At 53.1% G+C, this 27,930-nt stretch overlaps 1 protein-coding gene across 2 annotated transcripts; it reads left to right on the plus strand.

The window, feature by feature from the left end:
* The first annotated feature begins 34 nt into the window (after positions 1-34).
* Positions 35-27,352, plus strand: PDE1B (phosphodiesterase 1B). Of its 2 annotated transcripts, XM_046012041.1 has the most exons (16): positions 35-397; positions 487-609; positions 16,928-17,041; positions 17,930-18,112; positions 18,315-18,381; positions 18,717-18,833; positions 21,083-21,223; positions 21,626-21,726; positions 21,834-21,959; positions 22,094-22,195; positions 23,237-23,357; positions 23,672-23,753; positions 24,079-24,187; positions 24,662-24,792; positions 25,340-25,459; positions 25,975-27,352. In XM_046012041.1, exons 2-15 carry the CDS (start codon positions 500-502, stop codon positions 25,441-25,443), a joined length of 1,608 nt encoding a protein of 535 aa, XP_045867997.1. In that variant the 5' UTR covers positions 35-397; positions 487-499; the 3' UTR covers positions 25,444-25,459; positions 25,975-27,352. The 2 variants fall into 2 exon arrangements, with proteins under 2 accessions (XP_045867997.1, XP_045867998.1); XM_046012042.1 differs by lacking the exons at positions 35-397; positions 487-609 and adding an exon at positions 12,207-12,343.
* Positions 27,353-27,930: the final 578 nt, after the last annotated feature.

A 27,930-nucleotide genomic window follows, 5' to 3' on the forward strand; every position in this document is an offset into this window, starting at 1 on the left:
AACACGCACTCGCGGCCCCCGAGCGGGGCACCCGCCGCCGCTCGTCCCGGGCGCCGGGTTGCGTGCGCTCGTCCTCGGCGCCGCCGTCTGCGTGTGCCCCCCGCTCCCCGTAGCTCCGCGGGGAGGGGGAGGAGGGGCCGCGAGGAGCGAGAGCCGAGCCGGCAGGCCGAGGAAGGCGGGAGCGCAGGGAGGGGGGCCGGCCGAGGGAGGAGGAGAGAGCAGAGGAGGCGGCCCCGGCAGCGCGCGGCGGCGGCGGCGGCGGCGGCGGCGCGGAGAGCTCGGACTGGGAGCCAGAGCTCGGCTGGACAGCGCGAGAGGAGGAGCCGCAGGAACTGCAGCTCCGCCACCTTGGGCCGAGCCCAGACACACCGGCCTGGCTGCTCCGCGCCAGCCGCAGGTGGGAAGGGGCTGGGGTGGGCGGGCGAGGGGCTCCCGGCTCCCGGCTGAGGCTGAGCCGCGGGGCCGTCCCCTCCCTTCGTTCCGCAGACAGAGGGTGAGCATGGAGCTGTCCCCCCACAGCCCTCCAGAGATGCTGGAGTCGGATTGCCCGTCACCCCTGGAGCTGAAGTCAGCCCCCAGCAAGAAGATGTGGATTAAGCTTCGGTCTCTGTGAGTCCCAGGCCGGGAGTGGGGGGAAGGGATTTCAGGGAGCCTGGAAGTGGTGGTGGTGGCGGCGGGGTGGGGGGGAAGTAGCCGGAGCCCGGCCCGTGGATTGTCTCCCGTACACACGTTGGCAGGTGCGAGGAAATAAGCTGCCCTGACACACAGGGTCAGGCCACATGTGCAAGGCGTGTGCGGAGCAAGCCGGCTGGTTGGAGCGGGTTTAGGAGTTGCAAAGCTAACGCTGTGCCTGTGCCGGTGGACCCCCGAGTGACAACACGCAGCGCGGACAGGAGGCACATTATGCGCGGTGTGGCAGGGCTGCAGACGGGCAGCATTCTGGAGGTGCCGGGCTGACTCACACGCATCCGTGTGTAGGGGTGTGCAGATGTGAGACACACATGACATGTGTGTGCGCGAGTGTCCGTGGGACACACAGATGTGTGTAGAGTGATTGCACACAGTTGCAGATCTAGTGCGTGGGGATACTTGTGCCAACCTGTGGGTCATATGTATCCCTGTTGAGATTCGTGGTTTCTGCCTCCTGCATCTTTTAGGGGGTGGGGATGGGAGGGCGCTCCATACCTGAGCTGCTCAACACTGGGGGCCGGGAAACCCCCTGTGCACAGTAATGTTGGGGGCTGTAGCTGGGATCTGGGAGAGTTGGGGTGGAGCCCCTACTTGGGAGCTGGAGTGGTGGTGAAGAAAGATTGATTGACAAGGGCAAGGCACCTGTCAAATCTTTTTGTTGCTGTAGCGTCTCCCAAGGATCTCCAGGCAGATTTAGGCATCTTTTCTTGTTGTGGCAGGAGGAGGGCATCAGGGTGGGGGCTGGATAAATAGGGAAACCAGGGACTTGGGTGTCCCTACTCCAGTCCCAGGGGAGGGAAGCAACTTTTCTTTCTGTTCTTCAGAGATGGAAAGGAGTGGGTCAAAGACAAACCAGGCAGCACCTTTATCTCCCAGTCAGCCATCATCGGGCAACCTCTGCAGTCTGTTGATTCTTAATCAGAGAATGAGGGAAGGTGCCCCTCTCCCTGATATGATTCCCAGTGGTCCCAGGAAAGAGACTGTAGATGTTCAGTGAAGCAATGCAGGAACCATAGTCCCAAAACCCAGTTCTTTCCCATTATCCTCAATAATGAGCCCTGAAGCTTTCCATTTCTGGGGTCCAGTGGATGGAGAGATGGTGGTAGGAGATGGATAGATAATAGCGATTGTTTTGTTTTTTAAAATACTTCACCTGTGGTAATAAGATGACACCTTGATATTGGGTGGGTGGGTCTGATTTATACTTTAGCTGCTTGGCGAGGCCTTAGGGAGAACTGAGGCCCAATGGGCAACAAGGCTTGGCATCCAAATGTGCTTCTCAGTTCCCATCCTTTGCTGCCTCTAGCCAATGCAATTTGCTGGGCTCTGTGAAGCGCAGCCTTGGAATGAGTTCTGGGATGAAGAAATGGAAAACCGGATTGAATTGATTTTTGTTGGGAGGAGCACCGAGTGATTCTTAATAGAAAATGATGCTCTGTTAATGGTAACTAAGCTGGGTGGTGGTGGTGGTGGTGGCAGGAAAGGAAGTGATGGAAAGGCAAAGAAGGGGGCTCAGGGTTTATAAACGAGAGAATTCAAGGTGTCCCAGGACGGCTTCCCCCCACCATATATTTTTCTTGCCTCCATTTCGGGTAATGAGTGGGCCATGCAAGAGGGCAGGGTTTCTCTGTTTCAATGTCTCCCATACCTTTCTAATCAAAAGTCTTTCTTGGAAGCAAATCACTTATTTCTTCCTTTAGTATGAGAAGTGCTCAATGGTGAGAGAAGAGGATCCCCAGAGGAGGCATTGAAACCCAGGGAAAGAAGGGAGTAGAGGCAGCTGCCCCTACACAGTGCATTAGCTGAGATGTCCTTATGGGAGATCATGGTGGACAAGGAGCACTAATCTTATTGATTAAATTATTCCGGTCTTCACTTACTTCAGCAGTCTGGTCCTTAAGAGTGTTAGCTGCGTGTAATAACTTAGCCAGAAAAGGCCCATTTCCATATTGTTAACCACCAGGAGTAGATTCTCAATCTCACTTTCTCAAAGCAGAGAAAGATTTTGATATCAAGGTAGATCCCCACTTGATGGCTTACTGGATTTGGCCCTGTATGAATATTGGTGAGGCTCTAGAATGAGAATGGGGGATAGACACGATTATCTCATGGCTGTGTACCGAGCAGAAATGAAGATATATAAGCCCCCTACACAACACGTCCTATCCCCCCACCACCACTCCCCCAACTATCCTTTTAATTTCTAATCTAGGACATCTAGATTGTCTTCAGGGAGGCCGGGTCTGGTGTTTTTGCCTCCAGTTAAAAAGCCCATACTAATATAAATTTGCAGGGCAATTTCTTCTTGGGAAGGGCATCCAGGAATCCTGTTTCCCACAGCAGGACTCTGCCAAAGATTAATTCAGAATCTGGAGCATCTGAGCTGAAGAGTCTCCAGCTATGGGATTTCACCTCTACCTAGCACGAAAATTTTCCTAACTAAGCAGACTCAGAAGTGAAGGCATTTGAGAGGCTGGAATAGGGAGTCTGGAGATGATGGGCTGAGTGGGGTGAGCATTTCTGGCCCTAAGATGAAGGATTTGACTGGACTGCTTCCCTTTCTCTGAGACCAGAGGACCTTGAGAAGCCTAGGGGAGGCTCAGGAGCAAAGGGGTTTCCTGTGTCTTTTGTGAGTCAAGAAAATCTGTGAAGGGAGATTGGTTTGGCATCCTTAGCTCATTCATTCATTCAGCAACTACTAATTGAGTGCCTCCTGAGGGTCAGGTGATGTGATGGAGACCGGGGTATGGTTGTGGGCAAAGTAGACACAGTCCCTGCTCCTATGGAGTTGATAATCTGGTTCACATATCTCATAGGGAGTTGAGAGTGGGTGAGGCACCCAGTTCTTCATTTTGCTACCCCCATCCAAGTGCTAAGACTTTACTACTTTGGTTTCTGCCTGATACTTTCCTTTGGGGCGGGGGGCTATGCACACAAGAAAAGCATAGAAACGAATTCTTTCTCTTTTTCCCAGGATTGTACAAACATCACTTTCTTCTCTCTGCCCCAGTTTCTCCTGGAATTTTACAGATAGAACTTCCCTTTTCCTTTGGGATACTATAAACACAATCCCTTTCTCTTCTCCTTTCTTCACATGGGACTCAGGACTCCCAAGGTCTAGGCTCTATGCCCTAGGCTGTGGTTCAAGGTCATTACAGCTGAGCGGGAACAAGGAGCCAGCTGGGGATCCTTTTTGCTCATCTTTGTTTCATCCGAGTCTAGTGTGGTACCTGAAACATAATAGGCACTCAAGAAATGTTGTTAAATAAAGGAATGGACAAATGAATTAATGAGTATCTGTGTATATGTCATGGAGCCCAGTTCTGTCTGATTCTGTGTGCGTGTGCTCCTGTGCGTGGGCGGTGGGGGGGATGGGGGAAGGAAAGGAGGTGGTGGTGTTTTTTGAGAGGGCGATGTTTAAAAGGTACGGGATTTGAGGACCTCAGGACAGAGACCTGGAACTGAAGGAGTTACAGAAAGGCTATGGAAATGTTATTTGGACGTGTGAATGAGATGTTTCAGGATGAAATCGTGAAAGCCTGATGTGTATACATACGTGTCTGGGTGAACGTTCGCAGGCAGGCGGGGGACAGCTTGTGGAGTTCAGAGCTCCATGATGATGTCTCTTTGTTTTCATGTTTATAAATGGCACGTGTGATAATAAATATGTTCAGAAGCTTTGCATTTACTTGAATACCTGAGATTGCCTTATGTATGAACGAGATGATGCATGTGTGTGAGTGACTGTGTGTGCGGGGAGGGGGGGTAATGGGATATTATGTACCTGTGATCTTGTTTATGTGTTTGTGACACACCAACATTTTTTTATAATCCTGGGGAGATCAAATGGGCAGGAGGAGGAAGCTGAGGGACTGGATGCGGTGCCTTACCGGTTGATTTAGTCCACCTTTTGTCTTCATTTTCTATATGCCCCACGGAGTGACCTTCTGTGGTTCTCACTGGTTTTGAAAGCTGTACAGTGGTTCCCCTTTTCTGCATATGGTCATGGAGCTGCTGGTGAACATAGCAAGGTAAACTGTGGCCCCCTAGGTCTCTGGAGCAAAAAGAGCACCATTTCTCCCAGGCGTTAGCAGTGATGAGTTTTTGTGCCTCCCTCCACGGAGCAGCCCTTCCTCTTTCATTTCCAACCATGCCCAAGGGGATCTCTCCCTGGGTTTTAGATCCCCTCTCCCATCAATGCCTTCTGTCTTTACATTTCTTTCATCAGCTGTGTCTTGAATGGGGCATCTCTGGATGGGAGAGGGTAAAAAATGCTTGCGGTAAGGTGAAGGGAGCTGCAGAGAGAAGGGACATCAATTTAGACCAAAGGAAGAATTTCACAAAGCTCTGGTCAGAAGAGGGGATTAGGGTGGCAGGGTGGTGGGAGGGGAAGAACAGAGGGAATGGTGGGAGACTCGAGTTTGAGTTCACGTTCCCATGCTGCGAATTACTAGCTGCATGATCTTGAAGTCACATTGTCTCTCTGAATCTCAGTTCCTCGTTTGATATTATGCATATGAAAGTGGTTTTGAAATGATAAAGTCTGGAGTTCTTTCAGCATTGGAGAGCTTGCTGTATGAAGAGGCGGAGGGAATGGGAATGAATGGGGACCATTGGCTTGGATGGGGAGAATGATAAAGATTCAAGAGGCAGGAATATGAATTACTTAATAGGTTTAAATCCTGGTGTCTGGGACATGATTCAGAAGAGGCTTGTTGATGAATGGTTGTCTGGAGGGGGCGAGACAGGTGTCTGAGCTTAGAGACTAGAAGGTTGAGTGGGGCAGTCTTACAAAGGATGTGGGCCACTGAAGTCAAAAGAAAAGGAAAGGACTTAACTCCTATCATCTCTTTTCCCAGTGGTTAGAGCAACTGTAGTTCTAAGATGTGGTGGGTGTGGGGAGCTCCAGGACTGCCGTTGGTGAGTTCTGTAAGCGTTGGAGAAACTCTAGCATTTATCCTGCATTTCCAGGCCTTGGGGGTAATATGATCAGGTATGCCACATCTTATTTTAGAGAATCCTTAAAGTCCCTGAGAACCCAAATATCACTTTGCCCAGAAGCCCCAGGAGGCCAGTTAGAAAGACTGAGAGGAAATTTGACAGCAGAAAGTTGCATTTGTCCCTTTTGCCAGGAGGAGGGTGAGGTAGGGTGGGGATGCTCTGGTCCTGGAAGGCCAGGTGAGAGACCCAGGAGGGGAGGGGCCTGGACTTCTCTAGACCCCTTTCCACCTAACTTCTGGGAGCTTCTGAAGGCACTGAAATGCGCGGTTGTTTCCCATCTTCCCCTCTTTTTTTTGGCCATTCCCATCTGACTGAGATGGAGGAGGAGGGAACCTTTTTCCTCTCTTTTAAAGGAATCACCAAGGATTCATTTCCAACCTCTCCGCTCCCTCTGCTTTTCTCTTCTTTGATTCCTCTCGAATCCTGTCTCTCTGTCCCTTTCCTCCTTTGTTCCCATCTCTCTTTGCTGGGCTGCATTTTGCTCTTCTCTCTTGTCCCACTTCCTCTATCCCTATTCCTTTTGACTGGGCTTCTCTGGCCTTCAATGCCTTGATCCCTTTCTCACCTTGGCCGGGAGCCAGGAAATCACTGGGGGCTCCCTCCCCCGCCCCCAGGTGTTGGGGTGGTGGCTGTGCAGGGTGAGTCGGCTGCCAGAGGACCCTTCGAGATCACCTTAGGAGTCCAGCCTCAACTGCTGCTTTCTGCAAGGCCTTTCTTGTGCCTTCTCAGTGACCTCATCCTCCCAGCTCCCCTGGGGAGGAAGCCAGTAATTGCCTTCCGCTCTCAAGGGGCTAATTTTCTCAGGTACGGAAGTTGAGTAGCTATTTTCCAGCTCTCTTCAGGACAGCAGCAAAGAGGGACAAAACCAGGGCAGCAGGTGGGGTGCAGGTGAGCCCCCACCCCCCCAGGGTCTGGAAGTTGTTAGATAATGAGCTTGTTCCCTAAGGGAGGAAGACTTAATGGTCCTCCAGAACTGGTAGAGCATCCTGGGGCTATGGAGTGGGGTAAAGATGGGAACTGAGGGGGAAGGAGGGTTTCTGAGAAGGGAAAAGGAGGAGAACAAGTTGTTGTCCATTCAGTGCTGGGAAGTCCCTAATGCCAGTGCTCTCACCTCTCTGTCCTGAATATCCTGCCCCGCTCCACCCCACCACCTTCCTGCAGCTGCTCCTCTCTCCTCAGCCCCTGCTGCATCCATGTGGATCAGGGAAGGAAACATCAGGTTAGGATTCTACTTCAGCATCCCAGATGTGGCAGGAGTCCACTGAGTGATCTGGGATGGGGTTGCGGTGGAGAAGCAGGCTTGGTGGGGAAAGGGAAGGGGAGATCCAGGGATAGGCCCAGGGGCGTGGGGCTGGGAGAAGAGCTAGAAAGAGGGTGCTCCAGGGGGTGCTGTTGGACATAGTCAGATTCTTGGGTCAGTGGGTTCCACAGCTGCAAAGAGAAGTCAGATTTGCAAATAATTATTGTGGCTGCAGTAGTATGATTTGGCTGCCAGCTGGTGTTGGCACCATTTAGTTTTGGGAATGGAGCCTGGCTTCCAGGGGGCTTTGTGGTTCTTTGGCAGGCAAGACCTGGGGGCTGGAGAAGCTTCTCTCCTTGCTATTCCTTGGCTTCCCTGCTCCCCTGTTTGTCAGCTCTTGCAGATCTAATGTGGCACTATCCCCCTGGTTCTTGATGCCCACCATGTTTGGGAACTTTCTGGGGCCTGGGCTGAGGGAGCACACATGCCAGCAGTGTTGCCAAGCTCCCTAAACCCCAACGGTATCTCTATTAAGCAGTCTTAAAATTTAGAAATTCCATAAATCAGATCGTACCAGATTCACCCAAAAGACTTCTTTGTCCTGCTTCCCCTCCTCCTTTCTGTTCTTTTTTGGAATGCCAAGAAAATTTGCTGTTGTTTTGATTGCAGCAAGATGGAATAAAGATAGATATGTGGGAGAACTTCCTGGAAACTTCATGGAGGTTAGAATGTGACCTTCCTGTGATAAAGAAGAAAGCCCTCCTCCTCCTTTTAGCATCAGGTTAGGGGTGCATTGGGGAAGCAGTGAGCCAGTCAGAAAGGATGAACTTGAACCAGGGTATTAAGACCCAGGCATCCTATTTCCCTAGTGCCTCCAAGCCCCCCACTGACTGAGAACCATAAAATGGAACAGAGGAGGAAAGTGTTGCCCAGAGGTGGTTGGTAAGGTTTGGGGACAAGGGTTGGGACCAGATGCCAGTCACGCTGGTCCACACTCTTGTGCTGCTGCCATCACATCTGCATTCAGTCCCTTGCCAAGCTTCCAACTCCGTTTCCCATCCCAGGCCACCTTCCACATATGCTAGGCCCCCTGGACACAGGGCATCTGCTGGAACATCTGCTGGGATGTGATCTGGAGGGCTGGTGCGGTGGTCCATGTGGAGGTGGTTAATGAGCAGAATTAAACAGTGCTGGGGGGTTGGGGGAGAAGAGGGTTGTACAAGAGAACCAGAGAGAGAGAGTTCTTCTGGCCTGGGTCCTGGGAGCCTCCTCTTTCCTTAGCCTTCCTTGGACTTTCTTGCCCCCTGCCCCCCCTCCGCCCCAAGTTCCTCCTTCTCTTCAGGGCTGAAGTCAGGGTGAGGTGACACCGGTGCATGCTGGGCTAGGAGCTGGGGTATCTGGGGTCTTTTTAGTCTGGGCTAAGGCTCAAGCTGTTGAGAGTACTGTCTTCCACATCTGATCTGAGCTGTGCCGGGCTGTTGCTAGGAACACCTGTTAGAAACAGCTTCTGGTCAGGAGGCAGAGGGGGAGTTGTTTTCAGACACAGCATGGGTGGGAGCCAATCCCCTGTTCTAACAGTTCCCCTCCCCGTCCAACACCCCCCCATTCCCTACCTGCACCCCCCACCGCCTCTGCTGCTGTGCTTCCCAGACCCTCTTCAGCATCTTTCAAATCTCTCTTCTTTTCTTCCCTACCTCCTTCATACCTCCTGCCCCCTCCTCTCCCTCCACTTTCTTGGTTTCTGTTCTTCCTACGCTACCCAACCCCCCCATCCTCCTCCACCATCCCTCTGCCCAGCTCCTCAGTCCAGTGCCTAGCGATCTCTTAGGACCGCTGCCGTGTCCACCCGGGGCCTGCCGCCTCCCAGGATGGCACCCCAGCTCTGCCACCAGGGGGGCTATTTTTATCTCCAGAGCCACCCCCGCCACCGTACCCAGCCAGCAGCCAGAACCCAGGCTGCTCTATAGCAATGGGAAGCCAGAGGAGTGACGGGAGCACAGGGTTTGGGTAAGGTGGGGAGCTGGTTGTTCTTGGTTTCTGGAGCTCTATGCTGTGCACATTCTCCTTTCTCCTTCCACTGCCTCATGGCCTGTGGAATAAGGAGCCAGGGAGAAGCCCTGAACATCTGGAATGGTGGCGGCAGGGTGACTAGGGCTTTTCCACGCCAGAGGGCCTGGGTACAAGGGTGGGCATAGGAGACTTTGTTCATGGAAGATTTTTTTTTTTTTTTAAGATTTTATTTTTTTTATTTGACAGAGAGATCACAAGTAGGCAGGGCAGCAGGCAGAGAGAGAGGAGGAAGCAGGCTCCCTGCTGAGCAGAGAGCCTGATGTGGGGCTTGATCCCAGGACCCTGAGATCATGACCTGAGCTGAAGGCAGAGGCTTAACCCACTGAGCCACCCAGGCGCCCCTCATGGAGGATTCTTAATGAACATTTGAAGAACAAACTAAATGAAAGGTTGGGCGAAGGACTATTCTGTTGCATTCATGCATCACTTTATGGTCCCTAAGGTGCTCCCATGTGATCTCATTTGATCCTTGTGTGAATTCTGTGAAGCACATACTACTTATCCATTTTATAGACAAGGAAAAGACCTCAGGGTGTCCTGCGCAAGGTCATGCCTAGTGGTAAATTCTAGGCAAAAGTCTCCTGATTTCTTTTCAGTTAAAGATTTTAGATTTTATTTATTTATTTGACAGAGAGAGACATAGGGAGAGAGGGAACACAAGGAGGGGGAGTAGGGGAAGGAGAGGGAGGCTTCCTACCAAGCAGGGAGCCGGATGTGGGGCTTGATCCCAGGACCCTGGGCTCATGACCTGAGGCCAAACGAAGACACTTAACGACTGAGCCACCCAGGCAATCTTAGAAAGTCTCCTGATTTTAATTCATACCCTCTTTCCACTGGATTTAGGTGATTTCTTTGGTTTTTTCAATTTCTGAGATTTTGGAGCCTTGAGATCAGCTTCCCTAACACCCCCTACCTCCACCCCCACTCCTACCCACTCCCCCATCCCCACGCCCTCTCTGCTCCAGCCAGAGTCAGGGTTTCTTATCCTTTGTTCATCCCCTATCCCAACTCCTATTCTTCAGAAAGGTGGTGAATGCTGGGAATCAGCTTGGGAGGGAGGCGTTATGGTTGTGCTCCTTGCTATTTTTAAACTAAATTTAAAGACTAGAGGATGATCTATGATGGACTTTGCTAGGGCCATCATCTGTCTGCCCTGCCCCCCATTCAGGGAAGTCTCCCCAGCTCGGATAGAGGTGTGGTGTGTGTATATGCATGGGTGAGTGGATATGTGTGAGATCCCCAGGAAGGGCTGGTGGCTGGCCAATATCCTTTCTTATTAGGAACAGTTAATCATAATACTAGACTGGGATGAGCAGGTGTGGGCTGCATGCTGGGACTGTGCAGCAGGTATGGGTGTGTCAGGAGGTGGTGAGCAGTCATTCGTCCAACCAGCTTTTGGATCTGTTGGGCGAGAGAGCAGAGGGATGGACAAGATATCCTCCTCAATGCTTTCCTAGTCTAAGAAATCTCCACCTTTTGGTAGGAGGGCTGAGGTGAGTTTCAGCTTGAGGTGGCAGGGCCTAGAGTGAGGGGTGGGAGCTGTCCTGGCTTGGGGTTTGTTGGGGTTTCAGGCTGTATGCAGCCAGCGTTCCTCCACTCCTGCCCTATCCTGGTCCCTCCAAGCAGGCATGGCCACGGAACCGGGGAATCTTGTCCTTCATCCCCTGGGTGTCAGTTCTGGGTTTCTGATTCAGACTCTAGTCCTTTTTTTCCTAAAAACACGAACCTCTGTGTGTGTGTGTGCGTGCGTGTGTGTGCGCGCGCGTGTGCCGGGAGCGCAGAGAGAATGAGATGGACCCAGAGAGGGAGGGTTTCCTTTCTTCCAAAATCTGCGGCAGCCCTGCTTCATGGCTACCAGGAGTTCACTGGAAAACAACTTGTAGATGTTTAACTTCATCCCTCTCGTTGCTGTTGAAGCCCACTTCCACTTGTCCCAGCGCTCAGTGAAGCTGAGAAACAGCAGGTTCCCAAACTTCATTTGTTTATAATCCTTCAAGGCTTTGGCACAGTGACAAGCTTTTTAAATTTCTCTCTGCTTTTGTGGGATAGAGGCGGGAGGAAGGCTTCCCGTCATAAAATTCTGGTGCTTGGTCTGTTTCTTCTCTTTTACCTTTCTCCTGTCATACTCATCCCCACGGGTCCCCTTTCCTCATTTCCACATCATCCCCAGCCCTAGACTCTAGATAAAGGAGAAGGCGGTGGCGCGGAACTCTCCACTGGATGCATTCTTCTTCACCCCGGGCTCTCCTCATTAGCCCCGCCCAGCCTCTCAGCTGACCAATCGCGGCCCCGATGCGCTTGTATTGGTGACGTCATATCACAGCCAATCCGGAGACGGGCAGGGGCTGTATGCGCACGTCCAGTTAGCGCCGCAGAGGCTGGCTTCTGTCCCCCAACCTGAGCGAGGGCAAAGCCTGGAGGCGGAAGAGGGGGGTCCTGGTCCCCAGGCCCGCCCGAGGCTGTCCCATCAATTCTCTTCCTCTGGGCTGGGTTGGCCTCTCCCCAGTTAATGCCCAGTTATCCCTAGTGCTCGTTTTCCAGATGAGAAAACGGAGGCTGGGAGTGGGAAAGTAACTTGCCCAACGTCTTGGTTTTTCCAATCGAGCCCTCCCGACTTTCATTCACTGTTTGGGCGGGGCCTTCCCTCCCCTTGAGCTGGTGTCTGGGTGAGGAGCCCCGGACCCCCAGCTTCAGTGAGCCCCTCCCATGTTGTTTGGGGTTCTTTTCCCCTCTTGGCTTCGGTCCTTTCAGGTGGGCTAAAGCTCCTTTTGAAAAATGGCCCCTGAAGAAGACTGTGGGAGGGAGCTGAATCTGCCTTAGTCCCTCCAGGGGGCTCTTGCGGGCCCCTTCCCCTTCAAGAGTGGACCACCTGTCCACAGCAGATTCGGGGTGGTTTCCTGTCCCTGCACCCTTAAGCCTTCTGCTAACCCCTTCTCCCCTAAGAGGAGCCCCACCTACTCAGAGCAAGGGGCTGGACTGTGCTATTTCTGTCCTTTCTGGGATTCTTCTGAGAACAGATTCTTGTTTTCCGTCTGATTCAGATGTGAAACTTTTCCCGTGGCCTCTCACCCAGTTGCTGTGGGCTGCTGCTCGGTCTCATCACTCCCTTCTTCCTCCAGCCAGGCCCCTCCTGTTCCCCTCCCCAAAGCTCTTCTCTCTGGTCAGTAGCTCAGTTCTCCGGAGACCTGGAGGAGGAAGTTGGGCCCGAGAGGGAGTCATTCCCCGCGGGGGGCCCTGAGGGCCCTGGGCGTGGCATTTTGATACTCTGAAGTAGGACACTGGGATTCCCATGGCAAAGCCTGTTCCTGTGCAGAGAAGTCACCTGCAGGGCCCCATCCTCAGGTAGGCACCAGGGGGAGGCACGGAGAGGGGAGGAGGAGGACAAGTTGCTGTGGGTCCACCACTAGTAGTTTGGTGGAGGGGAGGGATCAAGGCTTGACAGTCCCCGTATGTTGTGTGTGTATGTGTGTCCACATGTGTGCCCACTTCTCCACCTTTCCCCCTGCCTATCTTGCCCTTTCTCTTATTCTCCTCCCATTCCCATCTCCCTTTCCTTTGTATTGCTTCCTCTTGCCTGTGGCAGGTGACTTAGCTGTGATTCCCGTCCTTTCTCTCCTTCCTCACACCAGCATCCTTAGGACCTCTGAAATCTCCCCATCTGATCTTAAGAACCTGAAAGGGAAATCCCATCCTTCTCCCAACTCCTAGCCCCTTGGCTTTTGGCTGCCCTGCACTAAGCCCCCTACTTATGGTGATCTTTTAGGGTGCTGGAAGTAGGACAGGGGCTTTGGAAATTGCCAGATCATCAGCCATGATGGCCCAAAGAAACGAACTGGTGGGGAAGTTGAACTCTTCTGGGTTGTTGGGATTATTACTACCCTGAGCCTTCTCTTTCAGTGGGCTGCCTAGAGCTAGGAGAGACTAGTGCTTTCCAGGGGTCAGGGTCTGAGGCTTTTCCTGGGGTGCAGGGGCCAAGGGTAGAGGAGAAAGCAGTGGGTGTGGTGAAACAGGACTAGGGAAGGATTGTTGTTGAAGATTCCAGTTTTCCTTAGGCCTAGATAGGGACCTGTCGGTGGTGGTGGTGGTGGTGGTGGTGGTGGGGTGGGTGGGTAGGACTTCCTGCAGGAGAATGCTGAGGGGAGGGCTGTGGGTGGGCCTGGGGGGGATGGGGGATCCTAACTCTGATCCCAAGACTCCAGCCACAGATTCTAAAGTCTGAAGGACTTTAGAATCAGAGAGGCCAGTGCTGGGTTGGAGCGGCTGTGGGGGAGTTAGAGGATTTCAGGAGGGCGATGTTCACTCAGCACCTGGATCCTTCTGGCTGCCTGAGTCCAGGTCCCCATCTTACACTCCCCATTTATCAAATTCATTCTTTAATATTTCTTCCCCTTGCTCGGTACTTCTTCTGGTGTCTGGATCATGATCACTTCAGATTTCAGTAGAAACTCTCAAAGAGCAGGGTCTAGAGGTGGAGTCAGGAGGAACTTGGAGGAAAGGTTGTGTGGAAGGCCAGCTATAGCCTCCTTCTCCGCAGGCTCTCCATTAGAGTTTCTGAAACCCTGCCTCAGAGATCTCCATTGTGAGCTTTGGCAGATAGTCTCCCACCAATTAGTCTGCCCCCTTTCCCTTTTGTTTGTTTATTTATTTATTCATTTACTTATTTTTAAAGGTTTTATTTATTGAGAGAGTGAGAGCATGTGAGAGAGAGAGAGAGGAAGAGAGAGAGTGTGAGCAGAGGGAGGGGAGGAGGAGGAGTGAGAAGCAGACTTCCCACTGAGCAGGGAGCCTGATGTGGAGCTTGATTCCAGGGCCACCAAGACTTGAGCAGAAGGCAGATGCTTAACAGACTGAGCCAGCCAGGCTCCCCTCCCTTTTGTTTAAGGAACATTTGCTGAGCACATACTGAGTGCTCCGAGTACAGCAGCAAGATAAACAAGTCACTGTCAGTCCTATCAAGATGCTCACAGTCTGCTATGGGCTGCCAGACACCAGCACTTCAGACCACAGATTGAGGAGCTGTGATAGAGCAGGCCCCAGCCTCCCTCCAAGTGAATTACACGATTGAGCCCCTTCTGCCCAACACCTTTGGTGTACAGGGCACAGTTAGGCCCCAGCAGTGTGAGTCGTAGGTTTGCCTGCCTGACTGAGATGGACAAGTTGTGTGACCTTGGGCCAGTTGCTTAACCTCCCTCCTCAGGTGGTTGTGTGGCCCAAACGAGGTTTGTCATTATGAAGGAAGAGATCATGGCCACTTTTTCTCTGTTAGGGGGCTTCCCAGTCACCAGTCTCCGTGCAAACTAGACTAACTCTTTTCTACCTGGACTTGGGAGGGAGAAGGCAGGCACTTGTTGGTCTGGAGGCCACGAGGTGTGAGCTGGGTGGGGCCGGGATGTTGTTGGTCAGTTCACTCGAATTCCCATCACATTTATATAGCCCCACTCTGTGTGTCAGGCCTTTTGCATGCATTATTTCATTTATTAAATAAATTATAAAATAAATAATAATTCTGATAAACAGGTCCTTTGCAGGTGGTTTGTCATCTTCACTATTTTACAGAGGAAGGAACAGAGGCTCTAAAAGAAATGTCCTGAAAGCTTCATGTGCAGGAGAATCATCCTGAGTATTTGTTAAACATGTTTGCAGATCCTTGAATCCTACCCTCAGAAATTTTGTTTTAGTAGTAGGTGTGCCACGAGGCCTAGAATCTTGAATCTTAGTTTTTTGCCAGCATCCCAGGTAATACAGGTGCCACTGGTCTACAGGCCACCTTTTGAGAGGTTCTGATTGAGAATTAGTGACTTGCCCAAGGGCTCAGGGCCAGGAAGAGATACTTTTGAATCCAGGATTCCTGCCTCCCAGAACTGTGGCCGGAGCCTTGGTTTCTGCACTGAAAATAGGGGTGGCAATTTCTTCCCAACTCCCTCCTCTAGGCCCATTGTGAGGATAATCTGAGATAACGTAGGAGAAATCCCTTTTTAAAATGCAGAGCTGGCAGCCTTGTTAACGATTATGTGAATACATGCAAATGAACACCCGTGGGCTTGGCTGTTCACTTTGGGAGCCCGTGCTGGGATGTGTGTTTCAAGATGTGGGTCGAGAGAGAATGTGGAAGAACTTTGGCGAATTTAGGTTTGGGTTTTATAAAGGGCTGACCAATGTGGAAGATGAGGGCCAGGGTAGGAATCTGGGAGATGCATGGGACCAGAGGCTTTTCTTTCTTTTTGGGTTGTGTGTTCCCTATATCCAAGGGTCCCTGGTCACAGGGACCGACCAGGAGAGGGAAGCCCTGGTTTGTGCCTGGGCCCCAAAGGTGGAGCTAACCTCTTTGTTCTGTGACCTCTGGGTCAGCACCCTGGGAGATGTTGGCTCGGTTCCGCTTCCCAGCTCATTGGCTGGGAAGCCTTTTATGTTGTCTGGCCTCTGTTCCACCTCCGTAATGAAGCCCTTGCTGGGCAGAGATTTACTGAAGTCGGCTTCTTTCTTGATGAACAACCACTGTTTGCACTTGCTGCCAGTGCAGCAGGAAGGCCAGAAGTGGGGTTTGAAGATCACCCACTGAGGAGGCTGCAGGGTCCCCCTCAGCTGTTTCCTCCCATTTTCCCCTTTGCCCTTCTGCCCCATTTGCATTCAGACCGTTCTGGGCAGGACTGTTGGCCCTGAGGTGAGAGCTGGCCTACAACGCTTCCTGAGGCTGGCTCTTTCCTGCACCCCCATTCCAAAGCTGCTGAGACCCCGGGACTCTGGAGCTGCTTCTGTTCAGGAGTGCCATTGTTCTCCTTCCCCAGCATCCCTGGGAACTGATGCTAATTTCAGCCTCTGGTTCCTGACTCATTCTTTTTTCCTCCCTGACTCATAGGGTGACCTTGGATTTCTGAAGCCCCTCTCAGTGGGGAATTGTCCTGGCTGCCACTTCACCCCTACCCGGGTGTTAGGTGGGGCAGGGCAGGGCTAGGGGAAAGAGGGAGCAGGGAATGTTTAATTGCTTTCTTTAAAATCACCATCTAAAGTCAAGAGAGTTTGTTTGCTTAGTGACTGCCTGGGCCAGACTCGCCAGACTTCTAAGAAGTCTCCGGCTTCATCCCTGACACACAGCATTCCTGAGTGCAAAGGATGAGGGGCTGTCCCCTCAGGCAGAGCGTCCTGGATGTGAGACCCCCTGGCCCCACCCCCACCACTTGGGCGGCGGGAAGCCGCTGAGGGAAGCCGCTGAGGGGAAGAGGTAGGGGATGGGTAGAGACACACATTGACAGAGGTTCTCTTGGGCACCGCATCAGGGAGGCAGGGGTTAATCCTGCTTCGTCCTGGTTGATGGATTCTGGAATCATAATCCATTAGCTCTGCCTGAATGGAGTGAGGCCAGGCGAAGAGCATTCAGTCAGATTGGTCTTTGTTCTGTATCTTCAACATCCCTGCCAGGGACAGAGAGGCTGTGGACATGTACCTCCCCCCACCCCGCCCCCTTCCTGGCCACCAGATATAATGGAAGCATCTTAGGCGCTCTTTTGATTGCTGTTGACCCCACAGCTCACTCTGCTGGGGGAAATTGGCAGTCTCAGCTCTTGGTTATTCAGGCTATGAAACAGATCATTCCCAGAAAACCAACCCAGGGGCTTGTACCTGCCTCATTCTGCTGGGCCCCGGGCAGTGTAACAGGGTTTTCAGGGAACTGACCGAAGGGAGGTGTGGGGAGGTCAGAGGTAGGTCTCGATGGTGGTGTCAGAAAAAAGCCTGGGATTAAACTTTGGGGGTATGTAAATTTAATACAGGCAGTGGCAAGAGCCGGGGATGAAACACCCTAGCTGCTATCCCACCCCCTGTTGGAGAGAGCACCTATCTGTGGAAGACTGAGGCACCTTATCCGAGGGTGTCCTGCTCTTGTGACCAGGTAGGGGTGCCTAAGCAGACCGTCTGTGCCCACTCCCACAGGTTGCGCTACATGGTGAAGCAACTGGAGAATGGGGAGGTAAACATTGAGGAGCTGAAGAAAAACTTGGAGTACACAGCTTCTCTGCTGGAGGCCGTCTACATAGACGAGACACGGTGAGAGACCCGCTCCTGCAGTAAGACACGTGGCAGACACAGTGATGGGGGTGGGTGGGAATAAGACAGAAGGCTGGAGATAGAGACCCGAGACAGGGCCAGAGCAGGGAGGAAGAGCTGTAATGGAAATACCACAGAGATAAAGGGGCAGAGAAACAGATAGGGGGTTGCAGAGACAGAGACAAACACAGGCGTCAAGGAGAGAAGACTGTTTCGGAGCTGGAAGAGACCAGGGAGGAAGGCTCAGGTAGTCCTAACCCTCTGGCCAGTGGGAAATCCTCGAGACCTGTGTGGCCCAGCATGGAAGCCACTGGTCTCATGTGGCTGCTGAGCCCGAGGATGAACTGAGACGTGGATGTGTGGGTGACACGCACGCTGGATTTCAAAACCGAGAGAAAGGAATGTAAAATATCCCTCTGTATTTTGTATTGACTTCACATTGAAATGATACTATTTTGGGTGTATTTGGTTAAAGAAAACTTATCATTAAAATGAATTTCACCCATCTGTTTTTACTTTTTTAATATGGCTCCTAACCAATTTAGAATTACTTCTACGTGGCTTGCATTTTATTTCTGTGGGACAGTGCTGCTAGTCTCAGCCTCCCTGACAGGTGGCATCTCTTCCATTTGCTGCCTGAGCGCTTCTAGAGTTGGGTTACTCACTACCTCACATAGTGGCCTGTTTCATTATGGGAGGCATCAGAGAGACAGAAATTAAAAACAACAACAACAACAACATGTAATGAGAGAAAGGAAGGGGAAGGTCAGAGAAGGGAGAGACCTGGCCTGAGTGTTCCTGAGCTGTGGGGTGTGGCTGGGCCCAGCGTCCCTAGGTTGTGGAAGTACCTGCTGACTTTCTTCTGTGACTCCCCTTCTGGGACCTCAGGCAAATCTTGGACACGGAGGATGAGCTGCAGGAGCTGCGGTCAGATGCCGTGCCTTCCGAGGTGCGGGACTGGCTGGCCTCGACCTTCACCCAGCAGGCCCGGGCCAAAGGCCGCCGCGCGGAGGAGAAGCCCAAGTTCCGGAGCATCGTGCATGCAGTGCAGGCTGGGATCTTCGTGGAACGGTGAGGCTTGCCCTTGCTCAGCCTCCGTCTGCCTCTAGTTGTGTCCTCCTTTCCCAGATACTCTGGGCTTCCAGGACCCCACCAGAGCCCCAGTGGTGTTCCCCCCACCCCCGTCCCCCAGAGCTCATCCCCACGGCCCCACCTGATCAGACCCCACTTCCCAGACCTTCACTGTGGGCTGCTTCTCGTTGTTTGCCCTTAGGATGTTCCGGAGAACATATACCTCTGTGAGCCCCACCTATTCCACTGTGGTTCTCAACTGTCTCAAGGTGAGCACTGGGTGTTCAGGAAAGAGGAGAAGGTTGGGGGAAGGAATGGTCACTGGGACTTTCAGATTCTTTGTGGGGTGGTTTTTGCCTTCCCTTTTAACTGTCATCCCCCTATTCCTCAAAACAACATTTTGCCCCCTCCAGAGGCTAACTTCTGTCTTTTTGTCTCCCCTGTGCTGGGAAGAAAAAGGCCCACTCCAGCATGTCTTTGTTTTCCTTTTTCCCAGGTCTCTGTAAACACTGGGAAGTCCCCCTTGAAGTCTAACTGTAACCCTTGCTGCTGCTGGGAAGCCCCCCTTGGGAGTCTCCCTGCCTACTCTGTTGTTTCTCCGCAGAACCTGGACCTCTGGTGCTTTGATGTCTTTTGCTTGAACCGGGCAGCAGATGACCACGCCCTGAGGACCATTGTTTTTGAGTTACTGACTCGGCATAACCTCATCAGCCGCTTTAAGGTTAGGCAGCATCCTACCCCTGTTCCTGGGTAGGGCTCTCCACTCTCATCACTCCTGTTCTACAAGATTGCCAGCAAGCAGGTTCCACAGGCTCCTTCACTCAGTCTCACTGTCGGGGAAGTTTCCCCGTGCCCACCCGCCTAGTCTTTCTGTTACTTGTGCACCCCCAGCTTCTGACTTCATTTATTGCTTTCCAGAAGATTCTGGGTCTGTAACCCTCCAGCCTAGGATTCTGCTCTGTCCTGCTTTGCTTCTTCCCCATAACTTGTCCTCTTCAGGCTGGCTTGAAGTTCGCCTCCCAATTTCAGCTGTCCTGCCTCCCGCCTGTGGACACCCAAGGCCTAGAGTCCACATGCTGTCAGTCTGTGCCCTTGGGACTAGAATCTCTCCATTTGTTCTCGGGTGGTGGGGGGGCGGGAGCGGGGAGGAAGGGATAAAACTGGTCACTCTCCCCCTCCCCCTCCCTAGTGTCTGTCTGAGGAGTTTTATGGAGAGGATGGGCTCTTGGCAAGGCTGGATAGGACCGTATGAGGGGAGGGAGGGTGTGCAAACTCCATTTGCTCTTCAGCTTGGCTGGCCATGAATATGGGATTAAAGTCCTCTCCAGATTCTGTGCCAGGAGGGAGTGTCTTTTGGGAATAGGGACTGGAAAAAACCACTTCCATGTGGAAAAACCACACTTGGAAGTGGAGGGTGAAGGGGTTGAAGAGTCGCAGTGGGAATATTTGGTCAGCACTTAGGTGGGGGGTGGACATAGATATTAGAGTAGAGGAAAACATGTCTGTTCTGAGGGGGCCGTGGGGGAGGTCAAGGGAGTCCTGTTGGAGGACCCTTTCGCAGAGGGCTTTGGAAGATCATCCAGCCATCCTCAGCCTCTACTTTATCACAATAGACTATTGGTGCCTGTGAACCTTTCCCCAACCCTTGACTCCCCGTTTTACACCAACTCCTGAGAAGGTTTCCAGAACTTTCCCGAGATGCTCAGTTGTGGTTTTTTCCCTCAGTGCCTTCCTGAGGCCTCTCCTTCTGCAGCTTCATTATCATCTTTCCAGTCCTGCCCTTTCCAGGACAGAGAACAGCGGCATCCTCCCTTTCTCAAGACTTTTCCAGCTCATATTTCTCCAAAGTGGTTCTCAGACATTCTCCAGACACCAGCTTCTCTTAAACTCTGCTTCCTTACCCGGAAGGACTGGTTTTGGAGGACCCCGAGAGTAAAAGTGTCAGGTTGGGTTTGGCCCCGTCCCAGTTGGCCCTGCTCTGAGGCAGTTAGAGAGAGGGGGGCACTTCTTGCTTTGGTGTTTACTCATGGCAGGGATTCCCGTTGGAGCCACCCTTCTCAAGCTCCACATTCCCTTCTTGGGCTCCCAGCCCCTCCCTTGTGTCCCTTCCCTTCCCTTCCCTCCGGGGACACCATGGCAACGCAGAAGCAAGGGCAGTTGTCATGGAAACAGTCCTTTAAAATTCCCTGAATTTGGGGCACAGCCCTTCGAGGTGGGGGTGGGAGATGTTAGGGTCTGACTGATCAGTGGTGTATCTTCTGTGTCTCATCACTACTGCTCATCTCTACAGAAGCTTCCCCAAGTCCTGCACCTCGCTCTCCTCACAGCCTCAGGAGATCCAGGGACTGGTGCAGACACCAGCCCTGCCCTCTGGGAGCCTGAGCCTTTGAAGGAGGCAGCCAGACTGCAAGGGGATAGACGGAGACAACTGACAGGAGCTGGACAGAGCTCTGGCTCTTGGTGTCCCTCCGTGTGTGTTGGTGTGGGTACAGGGAAAGCCTTCTTGGAGGAGGGGATGACCCATGTCTTCCTGGAAGGATCCTCTCTAGGTTATCTTGCTCTTTCCCCTGCTTCTGAACCCCTTTCCATGGTACTGGATTGGGGATGGGATGGGGTGGTTGGAAGAAGGGAGGGAAGTTTGCTTTTCTTAAAAAACTCCAGGGAAATAATTATAGCTACTCTTTGGAGAGCACTTACTAAGTGTGTTGTACTTATCTCATTAAATTCAAGAAGGTGGTGTTATCTTCATCCTGAGATTAAGTATCAGAGGCATAAGATTTAACCCAAGGTCACACAGCCAGCAGGTGGTGGAGCCAGGATGTGAGCCCAGGTCCATCTGACTGTAGCCGGTGCTTTCTCCCCACGCCATTCTACCTTCTAAAGAAAGGTGGCATCACTGATCTCAGTCCTCGGCTGCCTGCCTTTCCTGCACATCCCCCCTGTATCTCGATTTTCTCCCTCCCACTTCAGATTCCCACTGTGTTTTTGATGACTTTCCTGGAGGCCCTGGAGACAGGCTATGGGAAGTACAAGAACCCTTACCACAACCAGATCCATGCAGCTGATGTGACCCAGACAGTCCATTGCTTCTTGCTCCGCACTGGGATGGTGGTAGGTGCCCAGAGATCATTCTGTGATTTAGGGTCTTCTGGCTGCAGGACTGGGAAGTCTAGACTCTCCTCCCATTTCCCTTTGTCTCTCTTTGGTTCCTCTCCTTTGGTATTCCAGAGTCTTTACAGAGTCAAATTTTACTTACTCCAGAGAATTCCTGGGTGGACCATAATGTCATGGGCAGTGCTGGGGGCGTGTGCTGGGATATAGTGGGAATGTTTCAGGTTGGGGTAAAGGGGCGTATTTCACCATTCTGGGAGCCGAGAAACCTGGCCATCTTAGCCCAAGAGCTGGCCTTGAAGAGCAGAAGGGATGGGCTGAGTTATATAGCCTGGGGCGGAGTTCTTTGGACAGTGATGGGCAGGGTGAGGCCCTTCTCTTCCCCTCCTCTCTCTCTGCCAGCATTGCCTATCGGAGATCGAGGTCTTAGCCATCATCTTCGCCGCAGCCATCCATGACTATGAGCACACAGGCACTACCAACAGCTTCCACATCCAGACCAAGTGAGGGGTGCCAGTGTGGCAGGGGCAGGAGGGGCCCAGCGGGGGTGGGGAGGCTGCCAGAGCCCCCACTTGCAGGGGGCTGGACGCAATGACCCTTGGCTCTGCAGGTCAGAGTGTGCCATCCTGTACAATGACCGCTCAGTGCTGGAGAATCACCACATCAGCTCTGTCTTCCGAATGATGCAGGATGACGAGATGAACATCTTCATCAACCTCACCAAGGATGAGTTTGTGTGAGCTCAAGGCGGGAGTGGGCCTCCCGAAGAGACCTCCCTCCACCCCCACGACTCTCTCTTCCCATGCGCTGGACCTCTGGCCCATCAGCGCTGTGGTGGGGGCTGATTGCTGTCTGGTTCTGTCCATCCAGAGAGCTCCGGGCCCTGGTCATCGAGATGGTATTGGCCACCGACATGTCCTGCCATTTCCAGCAAGTGAAGTGCATGAAGACAGCCTTGCAGCAGCTGGAGAGGTGGCATCTGGGGGGATGTGGCTGGGTCATGGCCAGAGTGGGGGCTGTGAGAATCGGGGGCATGTACGTGGGTAGCTGGTGTGCCAGGCCTTTACCTGGGTGGAGAAACTGTCCTGGTTCCAGGTGCCTGAGCCCATCTCCACAATGTGTGTGTGTGTGCGTGCGCACGCAAACAGGCAGAGGTTTGCATCTGGGGCACTGTGGGAGGGCACATTGTGGATCTGTGTGAGGGCACATCGGGCCGGAAGTCTGAAATGGGCGGTCTTGCTAGGGGACAGCCTGACCCTGCAATGTTGGGAAAACTTTGCAACGTTTTTGGATTCGGTTCCTTATTGTGCCATGTGAGAATGAGAGGCCTCCTGCCACAGCTCGCCGCCACTTCCAACGCCAGTAGGGCTAGCCAGAGAGTCATGTGAGGCTAGAGGAAAAAAGCACAGAGCAAATGCCTCGATGACATTGAATGTGGCTTAGAAATAGGCGGGAGAATATAACTGTGTGTAAGAGAGAGGAGACTGTGTGGGGGTCCCCAGGGTGTGTGTTCATGTCCAGTGTCTCTGGGGGACAGTATGCAGTGTGGCTCTGTTGGGGAATAATGACAATACTTACGATGATGAGGAGGATGATGGAGATTATAGATAACATCTACTCTCAGCACCGTGGGCCGGACACTACTAAATACTTTTGTGTTGTGTGTCATTGAATTTTCAGAACAACCGTATGTGGCAGATTCTGTTCCTATTTCCTGTTAGGATCGAGGAAAGTGGAATATGAACATTTTAAATAACTTGCTCTGTGTCACACAGCTAGTGTGTGATACGTACAGTGGGGATTTGAACCTGTGCCCCCTGATTCTCAGAGCTTGGCCTGGTTCCACCTATTAGGCGTGTGTGTGTGTTTGCGTGTGTGTGTGCATATTGCCCCAGAGGGTGCCTGAAATTCCCTACAAGGATCCCAGGGCTTGTGATGGGAAGTTAGGAATTGTCCAGTTTTTCTTCTCCTAAAAAGATGAGTCTCCCTTCCCTTGCCACCCACTCTGACTAGGATTGACAAGTCCAAGGCCCTTTCTCTGCTGCTCCATGCTGCCGACATCAGCCACCCAACCAAGCAGTGGTCGGTCCACAGCCGCTGGACCAAGGCCCTCATGGAGGAGTTCTTCCGTCAGGTAGCGGGGCTTCTTCACCCACGCCTGCTCCCCTTCCCCTTGTTCTCCAGGCTCCCACTCCACTTCCAGATTTCATTCAGCTCGCTGTAGCTTCTGACCTGATCCCAAAGCCCTGGGAACAGAGGTCATTTTCCTAAAAGCTTAACTGTGGTTGCATTGCATTTGCATATCGTCCATTTCCAGGTCAAAGGCACCGAGATGCCTCTTCTCCCACAACAATACCTGACCTCCCCCAGCTGCACCCCAGAGTGGGGGTAGTCTGAGGCAAGCCTCAGAGGAAAGCCTCCAGCTTTCCCGCCCTGTCTTCTCCCCAGGGTGACAAAGAGGCAGAGCTGGGGCTGCCCTTTTCTCCACTGTGTGATCGCACTTCTACTCTGGTGGCACAGTCACAGATTGGTGAGTGGCTTCTCCCGTGGGGAGGAGAGTCCTGGCAAGGGGACAGGATGCTTTCTGGGCTGGGGCCAGGCCTCTCCGAGTTGCCATCCCTTAAAACCAGTCCTCCTGTGGAGTAAGCTTGTGCTGGGGCCTGGGGTCCTGGGTGGAAGGCCTGGGGGTGCAAAAGTGGGGTCACAAAGACATCGTTGCAAAGGCTGCCCCCTCTGGGAATTTTTCAGCCTGGGTCACCCTGTCTTACCCGCAGCCGGGGGTTCCAGCCACACAGGTGCCTCTGCCCTCTGTGCGTGTGGGGGGAACTCTCCATCGTGTTCCCCCTTTACTGCAGGTTTCATCGACTTCATCGTGGAGCCAACCTTCTCTGTGCTGACTGATGTGGCCGAGAAGAGCGTCCAGCCCCTGGCGGATGAGGACTCCAAGTCTAAGAGCCAGCCCAGGTGAGGGTGGCTGGGGCAGCTGTGTCTCCTGGTTCTGGGGGAGGGAAGAGGGACTCTCAGAGAGCACCGATTGTAGGGAGGAGGTACAGCCATGGTGGGCTGGTGGAGAAACTTGGCTACCCAAAACTTGGGAGTCTCTGCTGCCTGTCACACAAAGGGGTGGGAGGATGGGCCAGAAGGCTGTGACCTACACCTGTGGTCCCCTCCAGCCATTTTCTTTAGCTCTGTCTTTACTGCCGTTTTGCTAATGTTGTTTTTATTTTCCTTCTAGTAGCAGGGAAGGTGTGGAGAGGAAGGGGTGAAACTCTAGGAAAAGGGGCAGGGAATGGGGGGTACCCAGCAGTGGGAAAGGGGGAGGATAAGTCTCCCTAAGCTTCCTCCTGGTCTTCCGTCCCTGCCGCTCTGAGGGCTGTGAAAGCAGTTCTGGAGTGGGCTGGGTCTCACCTCTGGAGTCGGGGTGGGGGGCTGCTTTAGTTTCCAGTGGCGCCAACCCTCTCTGGATGTGGAAGTAGGAGACCCCAACCCTGATGTGGTCAGCTTCCGCTCTACCTGGACCAAATACATTCAGGAGAACAAGCAGAAATGGAAGGAACGGGCAGCAAGTGGTGGGTGCCATTGGACCCAGGGGGTGGGGTGGGGTGGGGTGAGGATGAGGCCTTGTGGGGAGGGAGGCTGATGGAGCCAGAGCAGGTCTACTTTCTTTAAACCCCTGGAGCAACTCTTTGTTTGACTCCTGGAGTTGAGAATGGAGCTGATTGGACTAAAGTAAGATGATAGGAAAGAGTGTCTAGCTCATTGGCCTGGACTGTTCTAGAACAGGGACAGGAGAGAAGATAGGAACAGCCATATTCCACAGCCCAAAGGACCCCATGCATGTTGTGATCTGTAAATGGTGCCCCAGTAGATCTGGGTGACTTGGTGGCCTTGGCTGGGAAATCTCTTTTCTTTAGGTGTGAGTTGACGGTTGTGAATTTTAGCAAAGCTGGGGAAGAATGCTGGGGAGGTTCTCCCTAAGTTGGCATGTGTTGAATGTAGCTCATCTTGAAGGCAGGAGGATGCATGAGAACCCTTTACTTTTCTCTATGTGCTCCTGGCATTTTGGGGAAAAATATTTCTTGTCCGGGTCCCAACTTCCTAAATGCCCCCCTGCAGGTGTCACCAACCAGATGTCCATTGATGAACTGTCCCCCTGTGAGGAAGAGGCCCTGCCCTCCCCTGCTGAGGATGAACACAACCAGAACGGGAATCTGGACTAGCCTGGGGCTGGCCCATGTGAGCCTGTGTGCTGGAGGCGGGAGGGTCTGGAGAGTCTGTAGGGAGTAGAGAGAGCTGGGTGTCCAACATGGAGTCTCTGAAGGGTCATGTCTGGGGTTCTGGGGATGCGAGGTTCTTCCTAGCTCTTCTGAGGGAGAAAAATGGAGGAAGTGAACACATACTTGAGCCAGGGCCTGAGTGGGAAGCAGGGAAATCTTTCCACCCCTTCTGTCCAGTCCCTGCAGCTAGGAGGTAGCTCCTCAGAACAGGGAGGGCCTGAGCAAGGCTACAGCACCTTTGTGAGGGTTTGGGAACAGGGCCCAGCCAGGGCGCAGGACTCCGCGAGGTCAGTTGGGCGTGGCTTCGAGAACAGCCCCCTGCTCAAACGCTTGGCTGGGCACCCTGTGCAGGCATTGTTGGCACAACTGTGTGTGGGACTGGGCTGGGGGTTGGGTCTGGCAGGCCTTGGAGAAGGTAAATCAGGCTGAGATAAGGCAGAGATCTGAGCACTGAGGCCTCTCCCTCTTTCCCAGGTCCTCAATGCGTCCAAAGTGTTTGATGTCATCAGCACCATTCATCGGGACCGGCTCCCCCATCAGCTCCAAGGGAGCACGGAGGTTGAGGAACAGACAACCCACCTGAAGGCCAAATGCCAGAGATTGTGGGGTTGGGGGAAGGGCCCCTCCCCACCTGACACCCACTGGAGCGCACTTTAATTTCCCAGCAGCAAGTCTGGGAAACTTCAGGCTCCCAATGGTCACTGTGCCCATCCCCCTGCCTCTGGACTCCCCCCCTCCCCCCAATAGCCAGATGGCTGGCTGGGAGAGGGGAGCTTCTTGGAGACCTCCCAGGGCCCAAGGGGGAGGGTCAGAGATGCCAGCCCCTGGGCCCTCCCGCATCCTTTTTTGCCTCCAAGTTTCTAAGCAATACATTTTAGGGGGTTCCCTCAGTCCCCCAGATCTTAGCTGGCAGGTCTGGGTCCCCCTTTTCCTCCCCGGGAGGAGCTGGAATAGGATAGAAAGCCGGGGGTTTTCAAGCCCTGTGTGTGGAGAGGGGAGTGGGCTCCTTCAGGGCATGGGATCTTTCTAGGGCCTGGGAATGCAGGGGGTGTTCTCTTTACCCCAGACCTACACTGCTTCAGCACCATCCCCAGACCCCCTCCGCATCCCAATCTTCCTTCCCTCCCATTCTGAAATGTGGACTGGGGGAAGACAGGAGGCCTTCCCTGGGGTCCACAAGAACTTGGGATTGGTCTAGGCCCCTGGGGCTTGTCACCTACCCTGACTGTGCTGAGCCCTTCGCCTCCTTCCTCTCCCCTTGGGCTGGGAGGCTCCCATCCGACCAATGTCTGTAAAGTGCTCTGAGGTCTCCCGAGCAAAGCACCTTCAGGATGCATTTTATGAGCACAGGCAGGAGAGACCAGCTGGGTTGGGGCCAAGGGTGCATGGGGGAGGGTGAGGTGTAATCCAGGAAGCCTGCAGTGTTCTCAGAGGGTCACTCCCCTCCCTCCCCCTTCCAGCACCTACCCAGCCAAGAGGCCCCTCCCCTGGGACAAGTTCGGAGTGGTGGGTAGAAGGCAGATGGAAGGGACTCAGGGCTGCTACTGTTGTGCTTCCTGAAGAGAGCCCGACAGGCCCTGTGCCCCTTCTCAGGCTCCCTGAGCAGCCTTGTCCCAGGAAAGGCCTAAGTCCAGGTGACTGCCCTCCTCTTATCTTGTAAATACCAACCATGCATTTGTATAGTGGGCCCTGTTCCTGTGAAGTCCATATCCATGGTCTCTTAGACCTACCACCTTGACACTTGTCCCTCCTCCCCCACCCCAAGTGGGGCAGAGACGCATGTGACTCACCCCTGCCCTTGGTCTCCCAGAACCCTGCTATAGCCAGAGATCAATAAAGAAGGGAGACCAGGCCTGGTTGTGTTTTGTGTTCACTGGATGGAAGCATCTTCATGTATACGGTCTCTGAAGCTCGAAAAAATCCTGGTGTGGTGTTCTCCCTATTGTGTATGTGGGTGGGGATGCTGGGGCCCCAAGAGGTGAGGTCTTGCCTGGGGGCACACAGTAGGGACTCCTGAGGCTCTTGCTGCCAAAGTGCTTCTTCTGTTAAGGAAGGGCGATTCTTGCCTTTCCTCCTCCCCTCCCCACTCCACCACCTGGAAAAATCAAAAGCAGTGGGCAGGAGAGGCCTGGCTGGCCAGGGAAGTTTCTTCCCCTGTTCTGGGTTTTTGTCTTTTGCCCTGGCTCCTCCGTGTTTTAGACCAGGGAGAAAGAGGCTCCCAGCCAGGGCTTCTTCGTTAACAGCCACTGTGTTCTCAACCCAGCTTTGCTCTCGGGTTGGAACAGGGGTGGTGGTCTCCTCATCGCTGGAGGAGGGACCACATCCTGAAGCCTGGGAATCACTGAGGCTTGGAGGGCAGGCAAGGAGGCATCCACACAACACAACAACCCCTTTTCCTTGGGCCAAGGGCCAGGATGCAGTTCCCCCTTT

Source organism: Meles meles, chromosome 7 (genome assembly GCF_922984935.1).
Source record: "Meles meles chromosome 7, mMelMel3.1 paternal haplotype, whole genome shotgun sequence".
NCBI classification, from domain to species: Eukaryota; Metazoa; Chordata; class Mammalia; order Carnivora; family Mustelidae; genus Meles; species Meles meles.

Excerpts from the sequence above, each read along its gene's own strand:
- PDE1B (XM_046012041.1), top strand. The coding sequence starts at position 500 with ATGGAGCTGTCCCCCCACAGCCCTCCAGAGATGCTGGAGTCGGATTGC. Across the intron at positions 23,358-23,671 it reads TGGAGGAGTTCTTCCGTCAG|GGTGACAAAGAGGCAGAGCT; the intron begins GTAGCGGGGCTT and ends TCTTCTCCCCAG. Across the intron at positions 24,793-25,339 it reads GAAGGAACGGGCAGCAAGTG|GTGTCACCAACCAGATGTCC; the intron begins GTGGGTGCCATT and ends GCCCCCCTGCAG.